Source organism: Ornithorhynchus anatinus, chromosome 9 (assembly GCF_004115215.2).
Source record: "Ornithorhynchus anatinus isolate Pmale09 chromosome 9, mOrnAna1.pri.v4, whole genome shotgun sequence".
In the NCBI taxonomy this organism is placed as follows: Eukaryota; Metazoa; Chordata; class Mammalia; order Monotremata; family Ornithorhynchidae; genus Ornithorhynchus; species Ornithorhynchus anatinus.
The window spans coordinates 36,963,160-36,989,344 of record NC_041736.1 but is presented as its reverse complement, the minus strand read 5'-3'; the positions used below and the strand labels follow the sequence as shown (position 1 = coordinate 36,989,344).

At 36.5% G+C, this 26,185-nt stretch overlaps 2 protein-coding genes across 7 annotated transcripts in view; one reads left to right on the top strand and one right to left on the bottom strand.

Annotated features, from left to right (window-relative positions):
* Positions 1-26,185, bottom strand: part of SUPT3H (SPT3 homolog, SAGA and STAGA complex component) — a 389,952-nt gene that overhangs the window by 324,943 nt on the left and 38,824 nt on the right. The gene's annotated exons all lie outside the window — the stretch shown is intronic.
* The window catches only part of RUNX2 (RUNX family transcription factor 2), a 308,136-nt gene continuing 288,222 nt past the window's right edge, over positions 6,272-26,185 (top strand). For 3 of the 4 annotated variants that reach the window (XM_039913021.1, XM_039913020.1, XM_039913022.1), the window contains exons 1-2: positions 6,272-6,350; positions 6,555-6,680. In XM_039913021.1, the coding sequence (XP_039768955.1) occupies positions 6,623-6,680 (58 nt within the window). In that variant the 5' untranslated portion in view covers positions 6,272-6,350; positions 6,555-6,622. Of the gene's footprint in view, positions 6,351-6,554; positions 6,681-26,185 lie in introns of those variants that run through there. The other variant, XM_029071791.2, reaches the window with a different exon arrangement.

Here is a 26,185-nt window from a genome sequence, read left to right as displayed (position 1 = left end):
ATTTACAGTTCAACTGGTTAAATATACTTCTTAGACCATCTGCTAATTATGCAAAATCTAGAATGCTTGATTTGCATTAAAGCTACATAATAGAATGCTGATTTTTTCAATCCTTTCACGTATGAGAACCTCAGGCTGTTTAAAAGTATGTCATATAAATATTAAGATGTGCTCAAAGCAATCAAAATTGATGTTATTAAAAGTTCAGCATATTTGGTTTCTGGAATTCAAAGTTTCAACTTGAAAGAATTTTTCACTCAGCAATTATGCCTGTAAGAAAATGCATTATTGGAAACATAGAAAATGATTTTAAAAGCATGAATTTAGCCAAGAAATGCAATTGTATGTACCTGTTGTCTAATGTTGATTGACAGTGAAAAAGAAGCACTTTTCCAGTGTAATGTGGTGCTTAACTTTTACAAACAGCGATTTAAATCTGCAATGGCCACTACTAAATAAATGAAAAATCTATAAGCAGTAATGAAGCTGGCATGCAAACATAAGAAGTCAAGACACATATTGCCTAAAAATAAGCTTACAATAACTATTTTAAAGGCTGTGTGTGGTCTTACCCATATATTTTGGCAAGATGCACTTTCTCCAACCACAGCTAGATTCATCCAAAAGTAGTGGCACTGGAGAGTTTCTGTCTCACCTGTCAAAGTTGAAGAACGTTGTTCAGCAGACCACCATGAGTCCATGGATAGGATCCATAGCACTACAGCAGCTGTTCTTGATAAGTGGTCTCTAACTAGAGAGGAAAATACTTCAAATATTCTTCCGTAAGAAAATCGCTCTTAAAACACATCCATTTTAAAACAATGAGATGCGGCCACTTCGCCAGGTCTAAAATAAACCATGTGCAGTTTGCATGCTGCAATGGTCTGCGTGATTCAGGTACCACTAACTTTCTTTCCTTTCTTGCTCTGTCATTTTTCTTTACTAAATGGATCTCTTCAAGTTACTTAGTAAACAACTTATGCTCCTCCTAACTCCCAAAGAACTCAAGTTCCTACAATTCAAGAAACCATTGTATTTAAATCATTAAAATTTAACCACTTGTTTATTGGCTTAAAATATGTAGAGGGTTTTATAAAAGGATATCATCTAATGTTAGCGGCTGATTAATCGAGTAATCAACTGTATTTATTGAGTGCTTAATATGTGCACATCATTGAATTTAATGCTTGGGAGAGTTGAATACAATTCTGCATTTTTAAAAAAAGATGCTTCTATGCACTGACTATCTGCTCCAGCTATATTTTAAAAGCAAACTACAGGACAGAACGTTTCCCTCTGTAATTACGTTTTTACAGAGAAAGAGGTCTACTTTAATGATAAATAGGCAGGTGAGCCCAAGAGAGAAGCAATAAAGATGAAAAAAATCAAAAATTACCACTGGAACAAATAATCTTATCAGTATATGGTACTAGGTCCTCACTGTAAAACTGAACCTACAATCAAAGGTCTGCAAACCCCCACCAGTCATGTTCAGACTAACATAAGAACATGAAAGCAGAAAAACGCCCCTCATTGTTTAACTACGATGATGCTCTGTAATTTCAAATACTGTTTAAAACCTAAAAAGGACAAAGGTTCAAAAAAGGATTACTTTTACTTTTCCCCAGAAATACTTGGTATACTAACTAGCATAGTTAGGATATTATTTTTCTTTGGTTTTGTCAGTAGCATGTTTGAAATAAATTTTATTAAGTGGTAGTGTATGTAACATTGCATTGTGGGTAGTAGTTTCCTGCTTTAGCCTAGCCACATCCTCAGCTGTTATACGAGACAAGTTTCCCATATTTTCTGCAAGTTGCCTTCTTTTTTCACTTTCAGAAAATGACAGCAGAAAGAAAGGAAAATGATTCTACTAAATTCTAGGTAGCAGGATTTGCCGCTACTAATTTACATTTTAAATGTAGGACATTTCACACCTTAAATACTGAAGAACAACAGAAATAATATTCATACAGGATCAATGAAATATTAGAGTTAGGATCAATAAAAAGTACATGATATCGAGAACATGTTTGGTATGTTCAGGGAAAGGGAAGTATTCTTTGATCAACTGAAACCTGTGTACAGAGTTACCAATCATGACAAGTTTCCTTAGAAAACAATATTCTAAGGAAAAAAAATAACCTTATTGTCATTAACTGAGCCAATTAATTACTTGGAATAAATTTTTGCTTCACCTACAACTGAAACTTCTGCCACAGAATAGAAGTATGTACGGAATTTTAAAATACAAATGATCCAACAAAGAAAACGAATTTGATAATTGTCTTCTGCTGAAGTATGCATTTTGCCTTTATGTCACAATTTTCTTGAAGTTGGCACCTAAATTCTTGGTAATTTCTAGCTAGTTAAGGATAAAAGCCAGAGACTGAGGATGAATACAAATAATTTTAAAAAGTAGGCTTTTCATTATGTGTTTTCTTACTTTACTAAAATTCAATTTGGGGAGCATTGCAGGGAAGAATAGTAAAAATAAATTTCATTTAAAAATCCAAAAAATGTATATTTCAATCCATATTTTGAACATTGGTGTTTGAGTGAACTAATATTGAGGAATATTTTTCTGATTATAATAATTTTCAATTAAAATCTAAACATATACTTATCATAAGTTTTAACACTGGATATTAAAATGTCATACTATAGGTATAAGGCTCAAAGTTGAATAAATACGTATGAACCTTTGCAATAACACTTTCTATAATATCAAATTCAAGGTATTAATATTGCACACTCTATGTTGAAATTAAAAGCAAAATAATTGCAAAAAAATGAATAAAGCACAACTATTGATTACATTTTCAGTCAAATAAGAATGCTTCTTTGCAGTTTATGGAATTACCAAGAATGATTTTTTTTTTTAACCTCAGTTGAAAAGAAAATTGAGTAATGCTGAAAAGAAATAAAATAGCAGTAGTTGTAAGTCCAAAAACATATCAAACAGAATAAAGGTTTGTGGCATTCCCATATTCCCAAGTGAAACCACTGATAGTTAGAATTAGTTTCACAGAGATGCTTAACTGTAACGAGTCAAAAAGCAACAAATAAGTAAATGCATACCTGATCCTGTAATTCATACAGAATGCTACACCCAAAAATCAAATTACTTCCTAATGTTTTGATTTTGAATAAATGAAGACAACTAATTCTCACACATTCATAAATATTTTTTGCCATTTCTTTTAAATTCAAAGCTATATTTCATTTCAGTAGAAACAAAGTCTATAATTTATACAGCAGCTTCAAAACTTGCTACTTATTTAAGCATACTAAAATATTCCCAAAGGAAAAGGGGTTTGGTAGGTTCTTTTTTTTAAAAAATAAAATTGAACTGTGGTTTTCAGTTCAGATTGTAAACATAATACTTCATGGATATAAATCTGTAATCAAGGGCTTTATGTGCACAGTGACTCTTTTCAGAACTCATATCTTTGTCTCATTTACTGAAATATTTCTAATGAACCAAGCTGTCATCTAGTGAACCAGTTGTTGCTTAAAATATGCTCGGCACAATAAATACCACTGACTGAGCACAATGAAAGATTTTCTCTAAAACAAAGACGGAATGTTGTATTTTTAAAAAAATTTTAGAGAAAACAAAGTTTACTATCATGAACACCACAAATGTTTAAACTTCGTCAGCCACATATTGGCCTCTTCCCACCTCCCTCCCACTCCTCTCCCCTCCGTTCCTCTCCCCATCACTCAAGAGTTCAATGGACCGCACGGAGCATCAAAAGTAGAAGTGATTTCAGAAACCAGTGATTTTGGGGTCATCATATACCTTCAACTCTTTTTAACTTAAGGTATGTGAATTGAGGGAAAAGAAATAAACGCTCCGGGACAGTTCAGCAAAAATCAAGAAGGATGTTGCTTACTCAGGGCCAAGAAAATGCTCCCATTTTGAAGGATCCAATTAACATAGATAAGAGTTGATGATCAGTAATCGTTTCATCTTTCTTTCCAAAGCATTTCACCAGTTTCTACTAAGGAAAAACACTGAATACATTCAACTCGAATGTAAGTATTAAAGGATGCATTCTAACACAAGAAAACAGTTTACTCACTATCACGCAAAGAACAGTTCAAGTGTATTCAATCGGCAGAGTGTGCTGTAACTATGTGCAGAGCTATTTGTAGTTACAATTCCACAAATTCAGAGCCAAAAATCTGCCAATACCTTCTTTTCAATAAGGGTTGGTTTGAAATTTAATTTACATCAGTGTACTTTATGTAATGAAACTCATCAGCTCTTTAATGATCCTATTTTGTGTGAAAAAATAAGATCCCTATCTTTAAGGCAAAAAAGTTAAAAATGTGATTTGCTAGCTGTCTTAGCCTTACCATAAAAATGAAGTTCTGGGAATACGGGAATAACAATAACCGAAATCTTTCCAACATTTTCTCGTTCTGTGTGTCTGGACCATCATATTTTCATAAACTAGTTCCATGAATTGGTTTCAATAAGCTTTACTTATTTAGATTGATTTACAGAGAGATCTCCCCCTAAAAAGGACATAAAAAAGCAATACAGTTTAGCTAGAAAACCCCCAATGTGTGTTCCCCATTATACCCCCAAAATACATTTTCTGCAGATCACCGTTTCCACACATCCTTTCAACCACTAGCTTCGTGCCACTCTTAGTTAATCTCACACTAGGAATAAGAGACATGCAAATCCAGAAAGGCGCGAATGAATGGGTTAAAAGAAGAGAAAATCTAGTATTCAGCATTACAGTTATTTGCTGAAATACCCCACCTCTCCCAATTGGGGAAAACAGGAAGCCCTATTCATAAATATAAAATTCATTGCCTACGATATATAATCATCCTAACAAGGAAATGAGTTCTACACATACATGTCCAAAGGGGTAAAAAGGAGATAGTTTTCCAAAGATGTTTCCAATTTTGTTCTGAATCAGAGTTAGCAAATCGAGACAACTAATACACTCTGTCTGTGCACATTATCCCTTACTACACACAGCATTTTGTAATTTATTTCAAAGCTTCTATTATAAACAAAAAATACAGCTTCTGTTAACCCACTCCATCCTGAGCCTGTTAAAACCTGTACCGTACAGTTAGAACATAAGTGTTTTTTATGTTACATGCATACTAGGTTGAAGATTTATTATCAATGTATCTATTAAAGTTAATGGCAAAGTAATGTTATTTACAAGATCCTTAAAGAATTGAGATTTATATATCTGAAGGTAAAGTCATTGTGATCATAAAGCAACCGATAAAAGCCATCAAAATTCTAACCAATAAAATTCACTCGAGCTGTCCAATAAATCCTTTACATTTATATTATCCGCCAAGTAGTTATAACAAATGATGAGATTCAATTCATCATGAAAGACAGATGTATAACTTCATTTAATTTTCATTACAGAAATCTGCCAGCTAGTCTTGAAGATTGGCAAACTAGACAAGACATGATTTAATATTTGTAAAGGAATCCCCAGACTAACACTTCCATGACAGCCAATTACTGTACAAAACACAGCCCAGCAAGCCGTCTGCTACCAGACCTTAGCAAAGGTAAAGTTTCTTACAATGAGTTACAGATTCACAAGTATAAGAAGACAAGAAGAAAAAGAGAAACAGAAGGAATCCAGCCACCCAGCAAATATGAAGCAGACCCCAGATCGTGATACAATCCAAAGATGTAAATTATTGTAAATCATCACTGTTGTTCAGAATTTCACACAGTCACTTGTGCCAATTTTGTTCACTTTTCCATAGACACAATAATGAACTAGAGAGAGGAGGGGTAGGGGGGTGGGGGGGTGGGGGAAAGGAAGAGAGAGGGAGTATGTTGGTGGGAGAGCAGAAGAGGGATGAACCTGAACTGCATAATACAAATAAGAGTTCTGCTCTCCATATGCTTTAACTGTACAGGAGTGAGGGCTCTTTCAGCATTTGTACTCTCTCCAAATCCTCATGAGTCACAAAAATTAAAAAGCTATATCCTTCTGGATGCCAGGAAGGGCCTTACCATGGGCCTTTTGTCAAAAAAAAAAAAAAAGAGGGAGAGAGAGAAAAAGAAAAGGAAAAAGCCACAGTGGTAGGCAGTCCCACTTTTCTTTGAGTACTGTGAGGTCACAAACCACATGATTCTGTCTCTCCAGTAACAGTGCTTGCAAAAAAAAGGAGTTTTAAAGCTTTTGCTTTTTTGGATTGTGTGAATGCTTCATTCGCCTCACAAACAACCACAGAACCACAAGTGCGGTGCAAACTTTCTCCAGGAGGACAGCAAGAAGTCTCTGGTTTTTAAATGGTTAATCTCCGCAGGTCACTACCAGCCACCGAGACCAACAGAGGCAGTAAGTGCTCTCTAACCACAGTCTATGCAGTAATAGTAGGTCCTTCAAATATTTGCTCATTCTCTTTTTTGTTTTGTTTCCCTGCTTTTCACATGTTACCAGAGCTACAGAACTTCTTGACAGAAAAAAAACAAATATAAAGTCTATGCACTCCAGGCATACTGTAAAACTAAAACAAGGTTTGGCTATGGTTTGTATTTTCAGTTTAAGGCTTCAAGCGTTATTTACACCAGAAGGTACAAGCTCTACTTGAAAAAAAAAGAGGGGGGACTATGGCATCAAACAGCCTCTTCAGCACAGTGACACCATGTCAGCAAAACTTCTTTTGGGGTAAGTGTTGTAATATTTTCTTATATCCTATAAATGCTCTTGCTTGCTATCGAAATAGGAACCTGTCAAACCGAAAGGTCTGTTTCTTTATATGTTACTTGGTTTTAAAATCAGCAGGTATTATAAAAGTTAGCTTGTAACCTGAAAATCTGGAAAATGAAATGACAACCCATCTCTGCATCTGGTAGTGGGTACATGATTGTCATTTATTTAATTCACTAAGTAACAACTGCATCCAATGGGTAGGAAATTGATCAGGACTAGATGAAAAGCTATTGGGAGTGACAGGAATGAGAAGGGTACAGCATCCAAAATACTGACAGATGAAGAAACTGAACCAAATCGAGCCGTGTGAAAGTGATACGAGGCACACAGCTAGGTTCATCAAAACACTGAAGAGGGCAACCATAAATTATCTGACTCCCTGACAACTCCTGATATTAGCTGAAAGCCGGTAAAAAAATATTTGGGCAAAAATACTCTACGTATGAATTTTCTTAACTCATGCTGTCTGAGCTGCCCTGTAAAACAGGAACTAATTTCACTGTCATACTTATCAGTTTAGCTGGATTGCAGTTCAACTCAAATTATATCTTCAACTGTACAATACTTAAGTGTTGTCTGTGGAGAGATTTAGAATGTATCAGATCTTCCTAGTCAACTTAACACTAGAACCACTGAAACGCGAACTTTCCAAGTTAAAATCGGTTAAGGAAATGCTATCTGCCCACTAAAAAGAAAGTATAAAAAAGTTAAAAATATGAATAAAGTTATGCTTTGAATTGTAGCAGTTTTAAAAACAGCTCGATTTAACAGTGTTGCTAAATATTGGCTTAGATATTCAGAACAGTAAACACAGATGTCCCAAAAAGCCTCCATGAAGTCATTTAACTATACACACTTATCTTTACATATATGTACCTTTTAAAACACCATGCAGCAAGCACCAAAAAAAAAAAGGATTCTAACATTAATTTTAACCCTGTCCTCTCATACCTACCTCATTTATCAATGTTAATATCATTCACTCTCACACAGTATATAGAAATATAAAAATGATCAAGCCTAACCAAATCAAGACGATGCAAGACGATGCAGATGTGGAGCTTAGAGGATAATAGTAAAATGCTAAGGCTTTATTCATTTTTAATCAGCAATCCTCTATCACTGAAAGAATTCACTTAGTGGTACTGATGCAAGTCAGCAAAATTAGACACTTACAAAACTTTCTTTAGGATGTCCAGCATGTTTCAACTAAGACGAAAGGCTGCAGTTATTTTCCTTTTTTCTTTATCCTTAAAAAGTGAAGACAAAAAAGAAAGATACGAGGATTCCTTCCACTGCATATACCTAACTAGATTAAGCTTGCCTTCTAACTTAGTACTAATGACTGGATCTTCCTTTACCCCTCCTACTGCACAAATTTCAACTGGCTATTACTTCAGTGTCTGGAACTAGTCTAAGTCAGTGATTAACAATTGAACCAAGAGAAAAGTGGATACTATCACAGGTTTTTAAAGGGGAATCTCTACTTTCGCATATTGTCTGTCTGCAAGGAATCATGCTCAGAAACAATGCAAATGGTTACTGGGTGATGAGGAGACCAAAAAATGCATTTATGATAGACAGCATTTCCTCTAAAACTGCTACATTAATGAAGCACTGCACCCATGTAGCCAGACTACATTATCCCAGTGTTTACAACAGGAAACAGAGTTTACATGTATGGGGACTTTCTTTTGCTTTAACTTCCAAGAGAGATTACAAAAAATGTAGTTGGCTAAAATGATCATAACATACAGTGAGGCTACTTAATACACCTCCTTAAAGTCATTTTTAGCAGCTTTAAAGTGTGGCTTACATCTACTCCGGGGTAACATGGGCTCAGAAGCATTTGACTTTAGAATTAACTTTTCAGGATTGCCATAAAATGCTTGAGAGAGAAAAACTGCACTTTTATTTTGCTAAAGGCCTCTATCTAAATCCCACTTTCAACCTGTGTTAAACACTTCATTATCAAGAACATTTGTGAACTATGTAGCTGACAGTTCTGAAGCCGATGAAATGATAAGAACATTTATACTGGGGCTGTTTTAAGCTGCAATATTGTCTTTAGGATGAGTCCAAAATTCTTCATTTACAGCCCTTCCATTCTGTAGCTGCTTGTTCCTATTGATGTTTTAGATCTGATTTCGGTTTTTGATGTATACCTCACTGGTAAAATTAACAATGGGTGGAAAGTAGGCAATTTCATGTACTGAATAAAGGCATCACTATATTATCAAGAAAACCGTTCCCCAATTCTCTGGTAATTTGAATCCAAATATTTAAATTTACCAGTGGTTATGAATATCATGATCATCTCTCCACTGTAAGGTCCAGAGTTATGAACACCATGTGTTTAGTTAGGAGTTCCCCTTGGGCCAGCATGATAGCAGAAATTTAGCTGGAAGTTATAAGATTAACAGATACCCAGTTCTACAGGATCTCACTGTGCGTAACCAGGTAGCACCAACTTTGAATACATACAAAAGCTAGGGATAAAAGAAGGCATATGACGCATACGGTATTACTCCTTGATGTGCTTTTCGAAACCAGTCAAATTCTAAAAACCTCGATGTATCCTCACTAGCCAGTGTGGGCTGGACAACATAATGGGATGAATATAGGATCTTCCAAGGCTTATTTTGTTTAATGTTACTTGAGTGATTACATACTATTTCCATACATCCTTTGTTAACACTATGACTTGACCAATCAAACATTTCAAATCAATTCTATACAATCTCTAATTCCTGGATATATGCAACTCATCATTAGTTTCTAAGTGCAAAAGCCAAGAACCAATCTCAGATTTTATTTTAAAAAGAAATACTGCAAAGTCCCAAACTACAGGGAAGGGAATCCAATGATATAGGCAATGAAGTGTAAAGGGAAAATATTCTAGTAGAACTCCAAAATAAAATGTGCACAAATACAAATTACTTATTATTATTTTAAATTCTCAAATTATCTCATTACATACCTAGAAAAACAAATTATAGCAAGACAATATAAGGAATGACAGTTCTGAAGCTCAGTACTCCTTTCTAGAAACCTTAGTAAAGCTGTGGGTTGCTCACAATACTCTCTAAAGGTTTATTAAAGGCATGAAATATGCATGAGTATGTTATAATGCCTTTAAAATGATTTTTAAAAGAATATTACTGATCTACTTAATTACCTCTGAGCTAATCATTGATAGCCTGATTTCTTTACATTCCTGAAGCTGAAGCAAACTTCGAAAAGATAGAAATGTTCCAGTTTGTTAAAAGTACACTGAAATATTTGATGGTTAAATAAACTGCACAGAAAAAAAAACCTAATTCATTGGAGGTACTAAGATTTTATCAAACACACAGGATTAATCTTTATTGAATAGAACCATTCACAAATCAAAACTTACTGCACTTCAATACTTTCTACCAGTACTAATCAATTACAAACCTTTCTAGTGCTTCTAAATCCATGTGCTTTTAATTTTATACATTGGTGGTCTAAAATACAGTACTGAGGCTAAGATTCTATATCGTGACTTTTCTTTTTTTCAATAAATATTCATCTAGAGATTTTCTTAAAAAGAGCTGCTCATATGAAAACTCTGGCAATATTTTTATACTGTACCTCTTTGTTGAAGCAAAAGGTTAGGGGTTACCTAAATACCTCAACTGTATATACAAAAAAAGGAAAAGGTAAGTATTCACATGAAAAATCCAATGGGACTAGATTATTTATTTTTGCATTTCCTATGATTAATGATGCACCAGTGCATACTTGAATACTGAAGTCAAAATAAGGTAACACCTCAAATTCCTTTAAAAACTACAAATATCAAACTTCCACAATGCACTAATAAAACATATTTTTATAATCAATTAAAAACTAATAAAGAATAATATAGAAATTCCTCAAACTGAGATTACTTGTGACACTACATAATTATCCCTGTATGATTTCTTCTAGAAAAATAGCCTTTAGGAATATCTTTCAACTGTAGAATATCAACTTTTTATTGGTAAAACTTTTCTTCAAGAATCACAACTAAGCATTGTAACTGTAGGCATAACTTGTTCACATGAACATGTGAAAAATACTGATTCTTTTACAATATCTTGTCACTGAAATTTTAATCCAGATAAGTGCGATTAAAAGGTCTACCCAGTTGTGCATCATCATATTCACAATGCCATTCTGATAGTGGTATTACCACTACAGAGGTTACTAAGCCTTGGTTTTCCAATAAACAACTTTAACAGAAGTAATTACAAACCCACTTTTGAATCAAAGTGGAACAATTTGTATTTTATTTAGAAGGGGCTTAAAAAAAATGGAAACTATGATATACCCCAATAATTGCCTAAATTTCTAATCTGTAGTTAAGTCCTAAGAAAGAGAATCTCAAAGTCCACTAAAGTATCTTATCCATCACAGAACCAAAAGAACTTTTGTGATTTTACTGGCAACTGAACTTGTATTATACTCTTTCCAATATTTTCACCTTCTAAAGTACTTCCTTAGGCTATCTGGTAAAGGTTGAGAAGTGAGAATATAAGGAAGGAGGAATGGGAAGGATGGTCAGTCATATCAGACATCTCAGGGTTGTTGTGGGTTTTTTTTTTCCATTTAATAGAAACTAAATCTCACAGCACGTTTCCCTTTGTAAGCAAAAAGCGCATTTCTAAAGGAAGTATTTTACAGATGTGATGAGAAATTAAATATTTGTGGACTCCAGATCCTATAGAACATTTGGCATTTTTAAAAAACTCATTATTCGCACTATCCCTTTAGGTAGTTAGCATTTATCACATTTCAAAAAGCCATGAGGAAGTAGCTAAGTCTATTCAACTTTGCCCTACCCTCTACAGATAGATTTTGTGTTTATTAATTTTGACAAGTGAAATTATTCAATCTGTATATAATCTCAATTAAATGTTACAAATAACTAGTCTATGTGTATTCAATTTAAGGTTTCATTTTTATATAACTTTAGGAGCACCCCAATATTAGCTTGAGTTGTTTATGAACAGTTTTTTCAAAAAGACCTCATTAATCAATAAAGCCATTATTTTCTTTGCTATGGGATAGTTTCTAAATCGTATATTCACTAGTATATACTCACTAGACAACTCGTTAATTAGCAATAGTATTATCTTCAGAATGTTCAGGAATTATAGGCTGAAAAAGTTTGACAGAAATCCAGAGAAATGTTTTGGTTTTTTTAGAGAGGTTATGACTATTTTTATATGCTATACTAGTTATCAAAATAATTTATTTAAATCTGCCACTCATATAAAAAAGTTAAAAATGCAAAGTCTTAAAATATAGATTGATTTCCACTGCATTTATTTGAACCATGAGTGTGCCAAACCATTGTTTACTTATCCCTTATGGTCAGATATCTTACATCTAAATCCACTTTGTGGTTTAGTAAAGGAGAAAGACAGAGAAGCTGCCAGCTCTGTAATATTTTATTGTTTAGAAAAAAATTCTAGCCAAAATGACAAAAGCAGTCAATAATAAAATTTACCAAAGGCAGCAATACGTGTATATATATATATATATATATACACACACATATATATATATATATATACAAATACACACAGATACATACATACTCTTTTGAAAATGAGGCAATGTCATGAGGAAAATAATTCAGGTATTCATTTTGGACATTACACATGCTGAAATCAGAAGGCTTGCCAAAAAAGCTCACTCTTCCTTGTGCTTATAAGTCTCATGGAGAGCTGAACACATGAATTTTTGTGTTTACATACATGTCTATACTGAATACACATCCAACCACCTACCACACATCCCACATGCAGATAGTACAAAGTAAATCCTACAATATTCATTTTGAAGAGATACAATTCTGGGTTATATACTGGGACCATACTAGGTTCGATATTGGATTACAGTGGTGATCCAGTTTCTAAACTACATTTCTTGAGGGCTTTCTTTAACAACTCATTCTCTAACATAAGAGCGAATATTCTCAAGTATCAGGAAAGAATCTCTTACCATGCAACCGCTTAACTGCTATTTTCACTATAATAATAAAATTTACTGAAATGAGTCCAATTCAGGTGAGTTCACCCTGAAACTGAAAAAATTGAATGTAGTACCTATTTCTTCAACAATTACTGTACAGACATATTTAACACTAGTATAGTTCAACAATTCAGAAAACGATCTCACACAGATTTTTCCTTTATTTCAAATGTGATCCTGGAAAAAGATGTTCTTCTTGGCATCCCAAACTTGCAATGCCCTTTCAGTAATGACAATTATTTCATAACATTGTTTCAAGTAAGCACAGATCATGGTATAAATACTAAAAAATGACTTGAATGAGGTAGAGTCTCCCTTCATCTGGGTTAGAAATATGTAATAACATGAAAATAGAGCCTGTAAAATCAGTAAAATACTAAGAGGTAATTTTCTAATTCTAATTCTAATCAATTTTCTATTTAATAGCTTTTGCCTAAAAATGAAGTCCTAATATTTGTGTACAGGTTATCTCCCCTGCTGGACTGAACTCATAAAAACATGGTGAGGTATTAGACCTTAGAATAAAATATTATTCTGTTGGGTAATGAATAGTAGCTTCTTATTTATAGGCATGCTTTAGTAGGTTTCTATATGGTTATTTTCCCCAACCAACAAATTGAAAACAGTGCTATGCATTTTGAAGAGTAAATGATCTAGGTGTCAAGCAAGTGAAATATAATCGTGAACAGTTTACCTAAATCAATAAAACTATGAAATAGATACGATATTCATAGGCAGCATATCCTAATGCGCACTAATAAAACGTTCCCTTTTCCCCAATGGCATTTATATGTGAAGACTATTCACTTCACTTCTTTGTATCCTTCCATCAGCCCTCAAAATGATGCACTGAATATGTCAATGTTATATAACCCAAATAATTATAGAGCAAACTCTAAAATTTTATGTTTTCCAATCTGTTAAAAATTGATTTAAAAGAAAACTTCAGAAGACAGACACTGTTATTTTACTAACACTTTTTATTGCTGAAATCAACTTCATTGAATAAAAATCAAAATCAGTACAAACTCACAAGCCATAGCTAATGCACTTTCCACACAAGCACAAGGTCCAGAATGAAGGAAAAAGCAAAATATGCATCTGCTACATCTACATGATCACACAAGGCACATGAAATATGTTACTTGACTTGGCACAACTTGCCAGGGGAACAATTAAAATCAAAACACTGATGATAACTCCTAATGAGTAACTATATGATTGTTTATTCATTATTACTTAGTCCTAATTATATAAATATTCCTGCTTATATCTTTAAATAGTTCCCTGCTAAATATATATTCAAATATTATATTGATAGAAAAATGTACACAGTTTTTCTTTTAGGTTGGTAAATTATATTGAAATATAAAAATTTCAAAAGTCATTCACACTAACAACTTTCCTGTGCATAATACACGTAATTTGAAACCAGAGAGAAGTTACCTCTTCAAGTAATTTTATAGCTCACAAAATATGTGAAATCATTTGAACGTGAATGTCCTCAAACATTATTTCATTTAAAAATAGCAAGAGTTAAAGTCCTTTTTGGGGGGGACACCAAATAATCAAAATTTGCTTTTCCATGTAATTTTCAGACAAATTAATGCATATCTAAGAAATTTATTTGATGTAACTAATTTAACAAGGCTACAGCTTGTTACATATGTGACTCGCATAATGCCTGTTTTGATGAAAAATATATGTAGATAAGTACACAGTTAATTCACTGATAGGAGTTTGCAAACTCTGAAGTCATATTTAGAGCTATATCCTCTAACTAGGATATACCTTTACTCCAAAGAACTGAGCTTCAAAAATGACTAAAAATGAATTTAACATTATCACTAGTTTGCAGAAAGACAGAATTTTCAAAAAACAAAACGTGGATTTTTAGCCTAAAGACAGCTTCATCTTAAATCTAAAATGCACAAAATAAAAGGAAAAAAAGTCTGCCACAAGAATACGTGCATAGCACTGTGAGTGCACACAACACAGCTCGATCTTGTAGTTGCCTGATTATTTAGGATAAAATAAATCTGCAAAAACTTTCTATAAAAACTCATGGTTGCTTTCTGCACTGCCCAAATGACTTGAATAAACATTACTTAAAGCCCCTTCATTTTTATCAGATATCCTGAAAACTAAAAGAACCTATATCTGACTCGTAATTTTGACACAGCTGTGTCATGACAGCTTTTCTTCAATTTTAAAATTAGTAATTGCTACAAATCACCTTAAATAAGTTCTGCAGTCCATTTTCTCCTGTACATACCTGTTTATTATCAATTTTGGAAGGGTCCTCAGCATTCTGCTTGCAAAAATAGATCCTTTAAAACTCTAACAGGGAACACAAAGTACAATATTAAAGACATAATGAAATGCATTAATGGAGGTTTGGAAAATTTTCATTCCTAGAAGCCCGGCAAATGTCTGCCTTTTTTAGGTTGATAGCATCTTCTAGAAGCAACAGAATGTCTGCATATAGCAAGCAACCTTCTTGCTGCAACATAATGATCTGATCCAGAAATTCAAGGGTACTTAAAACAACGGGCTACCTGTTCTAGCCACGCTTAGGAATGTGGCCAAATCATTTTTATTGATTTAACCTTTATAGGAATGCTACATATCCTTAGAGCAAAACATTTCTAATGTATTTATAATATGATACACCTCTGAGAAGCCTTGGAAAAAAAAAAAGAAAACTAAGGACAGATCGACAGGCACCCTTTCCTTACTGGGTTTTTTTTTCTTGGTCTATCGAGAGCTCGCCTTGGTAAATGATCTGATTTACATGAGCTTGAAGTGATGGTTCTAGCTGAAATAAAACTATGAATTGCCTTATATTCTAACTTTAAAGGATAACTACCTAAGACTGATAATAATGCACACATCTACTAGTTCACCTAGATTCTAAATGCTCCTTGCATGCCAGAATGAAACACTAATCGTCTCATTTGCAAACATATTTACAAGCTGAAACTTTTAGGTTTCACAGGCCTTACTAAAGAACCTGGGTTGCCTGCTAGTTACAGTCAGAGAGCTTACAGAGAGATGTTTGCCCGGACCATCTTTCAGGACTTTTGCAAGCTCGATTTTTTTTAAAAAAATTCCTTCAGGGACCAGTACCCATGGTACGTACATTTGCTGAATAATAACTGCACGTTGTTGAGCTTTTTATGGTACATCATGTTATTTTTGCACTTCACCTCTAAAGAGGTTGTACTTTAATTGTAGAGGTTTCTCTTAAATGGCAAACAACTTAGAGCATTTCCAGATGGATAATCAAAAGGAAAAGCAAAAAACAAAAATAAATGTACGTAGAGAACACTAAACTGTTGTAAATATGTTTTTACCTCAATAAGACAAGTTACTATTTAAAACTTCAAATATTACCAAAAAAAAAAATCCTTAAAAGGAGAGAAGAAACTAAATCAAATGACAGAAACCACGGCAGCTGCTGAGCCACTGATGAACTCCTATTAGACAAAATTGCCTAGCATCTTTTTAAATGCTGCTGAAAACTCACACTGGGAATTGGAAAATTTTACACAGGACAGGCTGTAGTATATTCTCAACCTGAAATTTTTAAATACAGGATAAATACGGGATAAAACTCTTCTCTCTCATCTATGCTTTCTGAGTTTACATTTAAAACTATCAAACAATAAGCATGGTGCTAAATTAGCAACGTCAAAAAACATGATCCTTCCCTCCAAAATATTTTATTCTAAAATAGAGGATTTGAACATGGGCATGCACAAATTAAACCATTTTCAAACATGAAATAGACATAGATTTGACAATACTAATAATGATCCTTGATAAGAACGATTTGACAAGCGCTATACTGAAGCGGGAGATAGATAAAATATAAGCAGATCGGGCAGAGTCCTTGTCCCATGTGGGGCTCACATTCTGAGTATGCTTGGGCGGGGGAGGGGGACCGGGGCTGGGGGGAAGAAGCGGGGAGAAAACAGGTGTTTAATCATTTTACAGATGAGGAAACTGAGGCACAGAGAAGTTACATGACGTGCCCAAGATCACACAGCAGGCAAGTGGCAAAGGGATCAAAACCAACTTTCCTGACTCCACAACCCATTCTCTTTTCATTAGGCCAAGCTGTTTCCCTGACAAAAATATCAATCAATTGAATTAATTCAGCACTTACAATGTTCAGAGCACTGTATTATGTGCTTGGGAGAGCAAAATTCAGAGTTGGTAGACATGTTCCTTGCCCTCAGCAAGCTTACAGTCTAGAGGGGGAACCAGACATCAATCTAAATAAATAACGGGTATGTATATAAGTGCTTTGAGGCTGGGAGGGTGGTGAATGAATGAATGTATGAATGGTGAATAAAGGGAACAAGCCATGGCGATGAAGAAGGCAGTGGGAGAAGGGGAAATGAGTGCTAAGTCTGGGAAGGCCTTGTGGAGGAGAAATGACTTCAAAAAGGCTTTGAAAGGGGCAGGGGGGAGGGAGAGAAACTGTCTGTTGGATATGAATATGTTTTATATATGTATATAAAACAATTTTGTTTGTGTGTTGTGTTCCATCAAGAAATAATATACCTTCCCTCTCCCACTTGGTAGTAATGATATTTACTGAACACCCACTGGATACAAACTAAGCTAACATTCTACTAACTGTGAAATTCACAAACTAAAAAGAACGTTCTACTCCTATCACTTAATTACCCTTCTCAGTGTCTAGATGTGTGGGACTAAACAGAAGAACTTGCAAAATTTAAGATTCAAAAAGTTTACCTCTATCATTGCATCAAAATCACTGTAACTCTATACCATTACCAAGTCAGAAAGTGTCTTCTTGCCAAGATAATTCCCTAGTTATGTGACCTTAAGTTGAAAACAGGAATTTGTACAGTAGGAATTTCACAGGATCATCAGGCAAATATATGTGGTTTTCCTTAATCTGGTACCGCCAACCCTCCATTACGCTTGACAATGAGAAGAGAGAGAGATAGTAGAATAAAGCATAAATATTAGTTCTAACCTCCTTCCCCTCAAATCTTTTTAGGTCCTGTTAGGAAGCAATAAAGTGGATTTATACTTTTTATCTTTCAATCAATGGTATTTACTGAGCGGTTACTATGTGCAGAGCACTGCATTTTAAGCGCTTGGGAGAAAGTACAACAGAATTAGCAGACCCTTTCTCTGCCCATAACAAGCTTACGGTTCATTCATTCATTCAAATTGGGTTAGTGTGCAACAATATAAAAATATAACAGACCCAATCCCTGCCCACAATGAGCTTACAGTCTAGAGGGGTCTCCTTACCTTTTTCCTATATTTTATATTTTTTATATTACTGTGACATGAACCTACAAGTGAACCTCCCATCCAATACTCAATGGCAATGTTAATTTCTAATTTGCCTCTCTTTACGTTACACAAAATTAGCCAATAGCTCTATTTTATTCCTTGATGGCTAGGGCAAGATGGTTACCTGAGAAGGTCCTTAAATCACCTTTTCCAAGCAAAAATCTTTTAAATGAAAGCTATTACCTGTGGGGAAAACAAAATACCTACTTGAGGACACCTTGATTTCTACAATTACTCCAGAAGCTTAATTCTCAATATTTTGAATGGCACAGAAATTTTGAAGTTTTCAGGCTGTATGGAGAGAAGATATCAAACTTGAATACAGTGACAGTTTTATGTACTTATACCAGTATGCCCAATGAAATTCTGCAGAGTCTAAACTTGGCTGCCCTTCAAAACAGGAGATTTCAGCTTGACGATACTAACACGTTTGTGGAAACCCATGCAATTTAGTCAAATAGTTAATTATTTTATGCTTACAATAAGATGACTAACAAGAAAAGAGGAAAAGTAAATTCTATCAAAGTACATCCAGTTATCCTACAAGAAGGAGTCACATTTTTGCAAATCCCCATGTTGAGGAAAATACTTATCTTATTTGTTAAGCACTGACCATCTGCCAAGCTCTATACTAAGCGCTGGGTTAGATACAAGATAATCAAGCCAGACACTGTCCCTACCCATTTGGGGCTCACAGTCTAAGTAAGAGGGAGTAGGATTTAATCTCCATTTTACAGACGGGGAAATTGAAGCAGAGAAGTTAAGTGACTTGCACAAGGTCATGCAAAAGACAAGTGGCAAAGCTGGGACTGGATCCCAACTTCTCTGATTTCCAGGCCCGTTCTCTTTCCAGTTGGCCATGCTGCTTCTAATGTCTAGTACTTAACATCTTCATTCCCATGCACATGCACACAAACTCTTCCAGCACCACACCTCACTGCATTCAGTTAGTCTTGGATGACTGGGTTAAAACTGCCAAGTTCCCTAACAACATACCATAGGAACATAAATTGGACATAGTGAAGAATTTCTTCAGCATCCAAATCATTTGAGCATGGAAACACTGTCTTTCCTAAAGAAGAACAGGAAAGAGATGTGGGTGCCCCAGGTGGAAAAGGGTCTATGAACAACTTGATTCTCCTGAATCTACCCCAGCACACAGTACAGTGTCCAACACACAAGTGCCACATTATTTTAAAAATTAAAAATGGAAAAATATAGCCTTGGTAGTGTAGTTTATTAAACTTAATAAAATATCTTTTTGTGGTTATTCACTGTACGAATAATACTCTTCTGTATTGGAGCGAACAATTTTAGATAACATAGAAAAACATAAGCAAGACACTTTTTGTAGGAAAATGTTACTAGCTTACTTAGGAACTAAGATTTAAGGTTATACCTCACGATTTAGTTGGAAAAACATGGAAGACGAGGATGATACTGAGCTTACATTTAAGCTTCAGAGAGTGTGATTTGGCTGGTGAAGAAAAGGAGCCTGTTCCAGCGAGAGAGAAGAAATGCTCTAAGTCAGGAGAGAGGGGGAGTTATAAGGAGGAAGGAATAGAGAGATTTGCCTCAAAGAGAGGAGCTAAGTTAAAAATATCAGGAGTTGATAAATGAGATAAATAGGAGAGTGCCGTCGGTCCACAATGAAAGCAATCTTCATTTGAAACAGTTAAATCAATCAACTGACGGTATTTATTGAGCCCTTACAGTATGCAGAGCACCGGAAAAAGTACAATACAATGGAGTGGTAGACATGATATCTGTCCACAATGGAACAGGTTTCAAGATATAAAAACCTGTCTTTAGATTTTGTTGCTCTGTACTCTCCCAAATGCTTAGTACAATGCTCTCCACAAAGCAAGCACTCAAATACCATTGACTGATTCTACGAGACAGTGCAAAGAAGTAATGAGACTTGACAACTTACTAAATGAAGTGATGACTCAAAATACCACTGACTGATTCTAAGATAGACTGCAAAGAAGTAATAAGACTTGACAACTTACTAAATGAAGTGGTGACTCAAAAGGTTCTGTACTTGAGATGCAGCCTGACTACTTCCTACAGTGATGTGAAATTCCCAGAAGAGAAAACTGGTCAGTCGGAAGGTGAGGAGTTTGACCTGTCACATAAAGTCTGAAGTGTGATAAATCCTGCAAGAAATGTTCCACTGACAGAGAACCAAAAGTGGATTGATGAAGTGAGGGTGGGACTAGAATAATATCTATAGGGCTGAGTGTGCAACTGAAAAATGGAAATTATTGTTTATCTGCCATAATATCCAAGACATTCTAGTCACACTTCTGGCTCCTAGTACAGTGAAGAGCATCTTAGGTTTAAAAAAAAATTCCTTTAAGATGAAACAAATGTGAAGGGAAAGAAGTCTAAGACCCATAGATAGGGTGTCAGGAAGTTTACTACCAAAACCTGAACTAGTTATTTCCCAACTCTAACAGTTATTGTTTATGAAAAATAATAGTCCATACAAATTATTTTATATTATTTTCTACTTACCTCACCAAATATTAAGAGGGTTTTACTGTGAAAACGGTTTTGAGTTTCTCAGCTGAAAGACACTGAATGACAAATTACAATTTCATTATTAAAATAAAAAACAATGGGAAGGTGAAAATTCTGATTGAGATTCCTCAAACTTAACTAGTGTAAGGGGTTTTTTCTTATTTTTATTTTTCTTCATGGTATTTGTTAAGCGTTTACTATGTGCAAGGCACTGTACTAAGCCCTGGGGTAGCTATAAGCTAATCAGGTTGGACCAAGTCCATGGCCCACATGGGTCCTCAAGTTTCATCCCCATTTCACGGATAAGGTAACTGAGGCACAGAGAAGGGAAGCGACTTTCCCAAGGTCACCCAGCTGACAAGTGTCAGAGCTGGATTAGAGCCTAGGTCCTTCTGACCCTACTAGGCCACGCTGCTTTTCCAGGTGCCAAGAAATACACCTTCAGAGGAATCTTTTCCTTGAGAGATGAACACATCACAGAATCCCTCAGTTCCAGGATTCAAACAACATATAGTCTTTATATCACCAGTGGCCACAGCCATTTTTAGTCCAGCAATGAGGCAAAGGGTTAGCAGAGCTCTACATGCTTGCAATAATACCAGTGGAGTTTTGGAACCGAGACGAACACTTGCCACCATTTTCAGATCCAAAAGCTGTTCCCAATGGGCTACCCTCTAACCCTTCCATTTCAGCATGGCACAGTGGATAGAGCACAGGCCTGAAAATTAGAGGGTCATGGGTTCTAATCCCAACTTCGCCACTTGCCTGCTAACCTTGGGCAAGTCACTTCATTCATTCAATCGTATTTATTGAGCACTTACTGAGTGCAGTGCTCTGTACTAACAGAGAAGCTAACTAACAGAGAACTAACAGAGAGTAACAGAGAAGCAGCGTGGCTCAGTGGAAAGAACACAGGCTTTGGAGTCAGAGATCATGGGTTCAAATCCCGGCTCTGCCACTTGTCAGCTGTGTGACTTTGGGCAAGTCACAACTTCTCTGTGCCTCGATTACCTCATCTGCAAAATGGGGATTAAGACTGCGAGACCCACATGGGACAACCTGATTCCCTTGTGTCTACGCCAGCGCTTAGAACAGTGTTCTGCACATAGTAAGTGCTTAACAAATACCAACATTATTATTACTAAGCACTTGGAAAGTATAATTCAGCAATAGAGACCATCCTGACCCAACAATGGGCTCACACTTCTCTGTGCCTCAGTTACCTCATCTGTAAAAGAGGGATTGGGACTGCGAGCTTAGTACATTGCTCTGCACACAGTAAGTACTCAATAAATACCACTGACTGACTGAGCCCCACAAGGGACAGGGACTGTGTCCAACCCAATTTGTTTGTATCTACCCCACCTCTTACTACAGTGCCTGGCATATAGTAAGCACTTAAATTCCACAATTACTATTATTTACCCTGCCAAGATGAATACTAAACGGAAGGCTTCATGCAGTTTGTGGAATTGCAGATTCGTAAGCAGAAATGGGTTTATACTGTCCTCTTTTTTACATAATGTGCACGCTCAAAAAGGCAGATCTTACCGTCTTGAGATGAGACAATATAGAAGTTTGCCACAAATGACATTTGAGATAGACCAGGAGTCAGTGGCAGATCCAATACTGCACAGTGAATGTTAGACAATTAAGTTATATAATGCATTCACTTCACATAAATTCGATTTCAAAGTTAAAAGAACTACAGTCTGTGTCATACATACAATGTAGGACCGTCTCTGAATTCTCTAAATGCCGAGGGAGGCATCTGCTTGAATCTGCTATCTTCATCCTCTTGACCAACAGTCCATAATGTTTGCTCAACACAGAGTACTTGATCAGACACTTAGGACACACACACACACACACACACAAAATATACAATCCATGACCCTAAGCATCTTACAGTCCTGAAACTTTTACTACAATCAATTTTGCATTTTCAGAATAGAAAACATAGAAACAGTCATGAAATGTCACCAAGTATTTTCTTTCTACATAAATCCTATCGCAGTAGAATTACACACTGTATAGACTATTCCTGGATTATGGCCACCCCATAACACATGCCACCTGAAGTAGATAACGCAATAATTGAACATGCACCTACTCCTGATGATACGTCTTATCACTGCCAGTAAATCGATCCCTTCTCATCCTTCCTCTCCTTACACTGTTCTTTTCCAGATCTCCCTTGTTCTGAGCCAATTTCTTCCGCACTCTCAAACGAGAACTTGGTTCCCCTTCCCATGTCTTTCCCCAGCATCCAACTTTAACACCCCTTAATTCTGAATCGGGGACACGTTCCGTGGCCTGTCCAATTTAGGCATGACCGCTGCCACCAGCAGAAAGGGGAAAAGAAAATATTATTGACTTCTGCCAGGCACCTGGCTTCCAGCCCCACTTTCTTGCCCTGAACATTACGGCGTTAGCTTAGTTTGACCTGACTTCCTCAATCTCACAGATACATTAATAGGCTGCGACTCTTCGATTCCCCTCCATCCCCGGCATCCACTCTCAGCCAAGATCTGTACAGCCACTTTCGAGTCCCCGCCTCGACGGCTTATGGCTGTTCATCATTCCTGAGTCAACCAGGTGCTCCGGGCCTTAGTGCAGCAGGCCAATACCCTCTAGACCATAAGTTTGTTATGGGCAGGGAATGTGTCTGTTTATTACTGGATTGTACTCTCTCAAGTGCTTAGTACAGGGCTTTGCACACAGTAACCACTCAATAAATATGACTGAATAAACGAATACCCATATGTCCATTTTTAAAAATGGTATGTTAAGCGCTTACTGTGAGGCAGGCACTCTTTTAAGCAAAGGGGTGGATACAAGCTAATCCGGGTGGGCACGGTCCCTGTCCCACATGGGGCTCACACTCTTAATCCCCATTTTACAGATGAGGTAGCTGAAGCACAGAAGTCTAAGGGCCCACAGCAGACAAGTGGCAGAACCAGGAGTAGAACCCAGTTCCTTCTGACTCCAATTTCGGGCTCTATCCACCAGGCCATGCTACTTCCATGTCGCTATACCCTTGACCCCTTCTCCTACCTGTGAAGGACCCCCTAGGCCACTGCAAATGATTCTGGGTTCATCGGAGAGGATCTAGCCATCATTCTCCGTGGAGAGGGGCCGGCCACTCAGCTAGAAGCAGAGTTGCCAGAGGCCCCTGGACTCTGGTCATCAGGGAATGAGGGAGAAAGAATGTGTGAGTAGAAGGTGCAAAAAGTGGAAATGCGCTAGAGCAGTGAGCAGACCCAACAAACCCAGACCACTCTCAGCTGCCACGGGGAGGAAGGGCCAGATGTTCTTCTAATTACCAAGCATACGGCAATTAAAAACATTAACAGACTGAATCCCTGTTATGAGTGTTATAGTCCAAGTTGTACGGGGTGCCCAGGATTCAGGGTCACGGCAAAGCAACCTACACAATGTCCCAAGAAGGAAAGAGAACGATGAAGAGCAGGGCTTGACTGACCAACTCTTTGGGGACAGAGAGTATAGGCAACAAATTACAATAATAATAGCTATAATTATATTTGTTAATTGTGGTATTTGTTAAACACTTAATATGTGCCAGGCATTGTTCTAAGGACTGAGGTAGATACAAAATAGGTTGGACACAGGCCCTGTCCCACATAGGGCTTACAGTCTTAATCCCTATTTTACAGAAGACGGAACTGAGGCTCAGAGAAGTTAAGTGACTTGCCTAAGGTCAGACAGCAGACAAGTGACGGAGCCAATTGTAGACACTGAGCTCCTCTGTAGTACAGTATAGAAAAATGTCAATCACAGACAACCACACATATGCTCACCAGAATCCTAGGCAGAGCCAAGCACTGGACTATACCCTCCACTGCATATGTCCCAATCCATTCAGAAATGCACCAAGTACCCATGGACAATCATATACATAGCCATCAAAACTAAATCACTGCTTCCCTTCCCCACACCAGGAAGTTTGGTCAATGCCAACTGAGACAAACCAAAAAAGAAGATGGGTACTGAATCATGTTTGGGCTCCACCGTTATCAGGTTAGACTTGGGTTCATGCTAACCTGAGGCCAGACCTCAGATGACTGTCCTGTGCCAAAGTCTACTTTGTGCTTCCTAGATTCGATTCTTGAAGAGACAACAAGGAGTATGGTTAGATAAGTTTCCTCAATAATGTTCAAGGTGGGGATTAAAACTGGGTCACTTTGTACCACTGTCTGATACCTACAGGCAGAACATTCTGACCAAAGAAAAAAGAAGAGAGAGAAATATATATATATATAAACACACATCTTTACCGTGGCCTAGCCCTACATACTCTTCTGCCAGCCTATGATTGATATATATATATTTTTTTACTTAGCTGATTAACAATGATACCAGCACTCTTCTGTGGCTTTCCTTTAAGAAGAAAAGGAAGGTCTGTTTACTTTCATATATGGATAGTCCCCTCCTCCACATATCTGATAACCAGGATATTTTCTAGGCTAAACAATTTGGCTCCATGGATGATACTGTCTGGTCAACTTTCCAAGCTGATGTAGCAATAGCAAAACCATTTCTCACAGAATACTAACAGGGATCAACAAATACTGGCTAAGTTTTCCAGGCAAACAAAAACACAACTCCTCAGATGCCCTCTTATCTCCCTATGGTGGGAATCTTTGCCTTAATACTTTGTAACACTTTACTTAATCTTTTATGTCAATACCCCCTACCCGCTCATTGATTTTTTACACCAATTATACTGAGTGTTTACCTAAGATCTTATCAACCCTAAACACACTTCCTGAGCTAGGAAAATTGGGCTTTTGAAAACTGTATCACTGATTAAGGTGTGCTTTTCTTTGTGAAATTACTCTTGCAAACCTTCTTTCCATCTTGTAAGATGTCTTAAAAACGTTTAACTTTAGAGTTTCAAAAATCAGAAGTTAATCTTATTGTGGTTTTCAGTCGCCTCCTGCTACTTAACCTAAGACAGTTGCTAAAGTTAGGGACCTTTTGGGAAATAAGCGTGAATTAAAAATGCCATTACACCTAGAGAAACTGATGTAAGATTTCTACTGGCCTGCCATTACCTTCCACCATCTTTGTCTCCTTCCATGGGTGAGAGGGACACTAGATAGGTGCCAGCAAACAAGGCTCAGATTCCCAGAAAGCCCATGGCATCGTGTGTATGACCAGAGAGTGTGATCACAGACACTCCTCGGCACTCTTCCTTACAGTGGCAGCATGAAGCTTGAATTTACCTGGCAAAACACCCAGTGGCCGCTGTTCTACTCATCATTGGAGGGGACTGTGTCCGCTAATTCTGTTGTGCTGTACTCTAAGCACTTAGAACAGTGCTCCGTACATAATAATAACAACTGCGGTATCTGTTAAGTGTTTACTGTCTGCCAGGCACTGTACTAAGCCCTGGGGTGGATACAAGCAAATCAAGTTGGACCCAGTCCCCGTCCCACATGAGGCTCACAGTCTCAATCCCCATTTTACAGGTGAGGTAACTGAAGCACCGAAGTGAAGTGACTTGCCCACAGACAGGC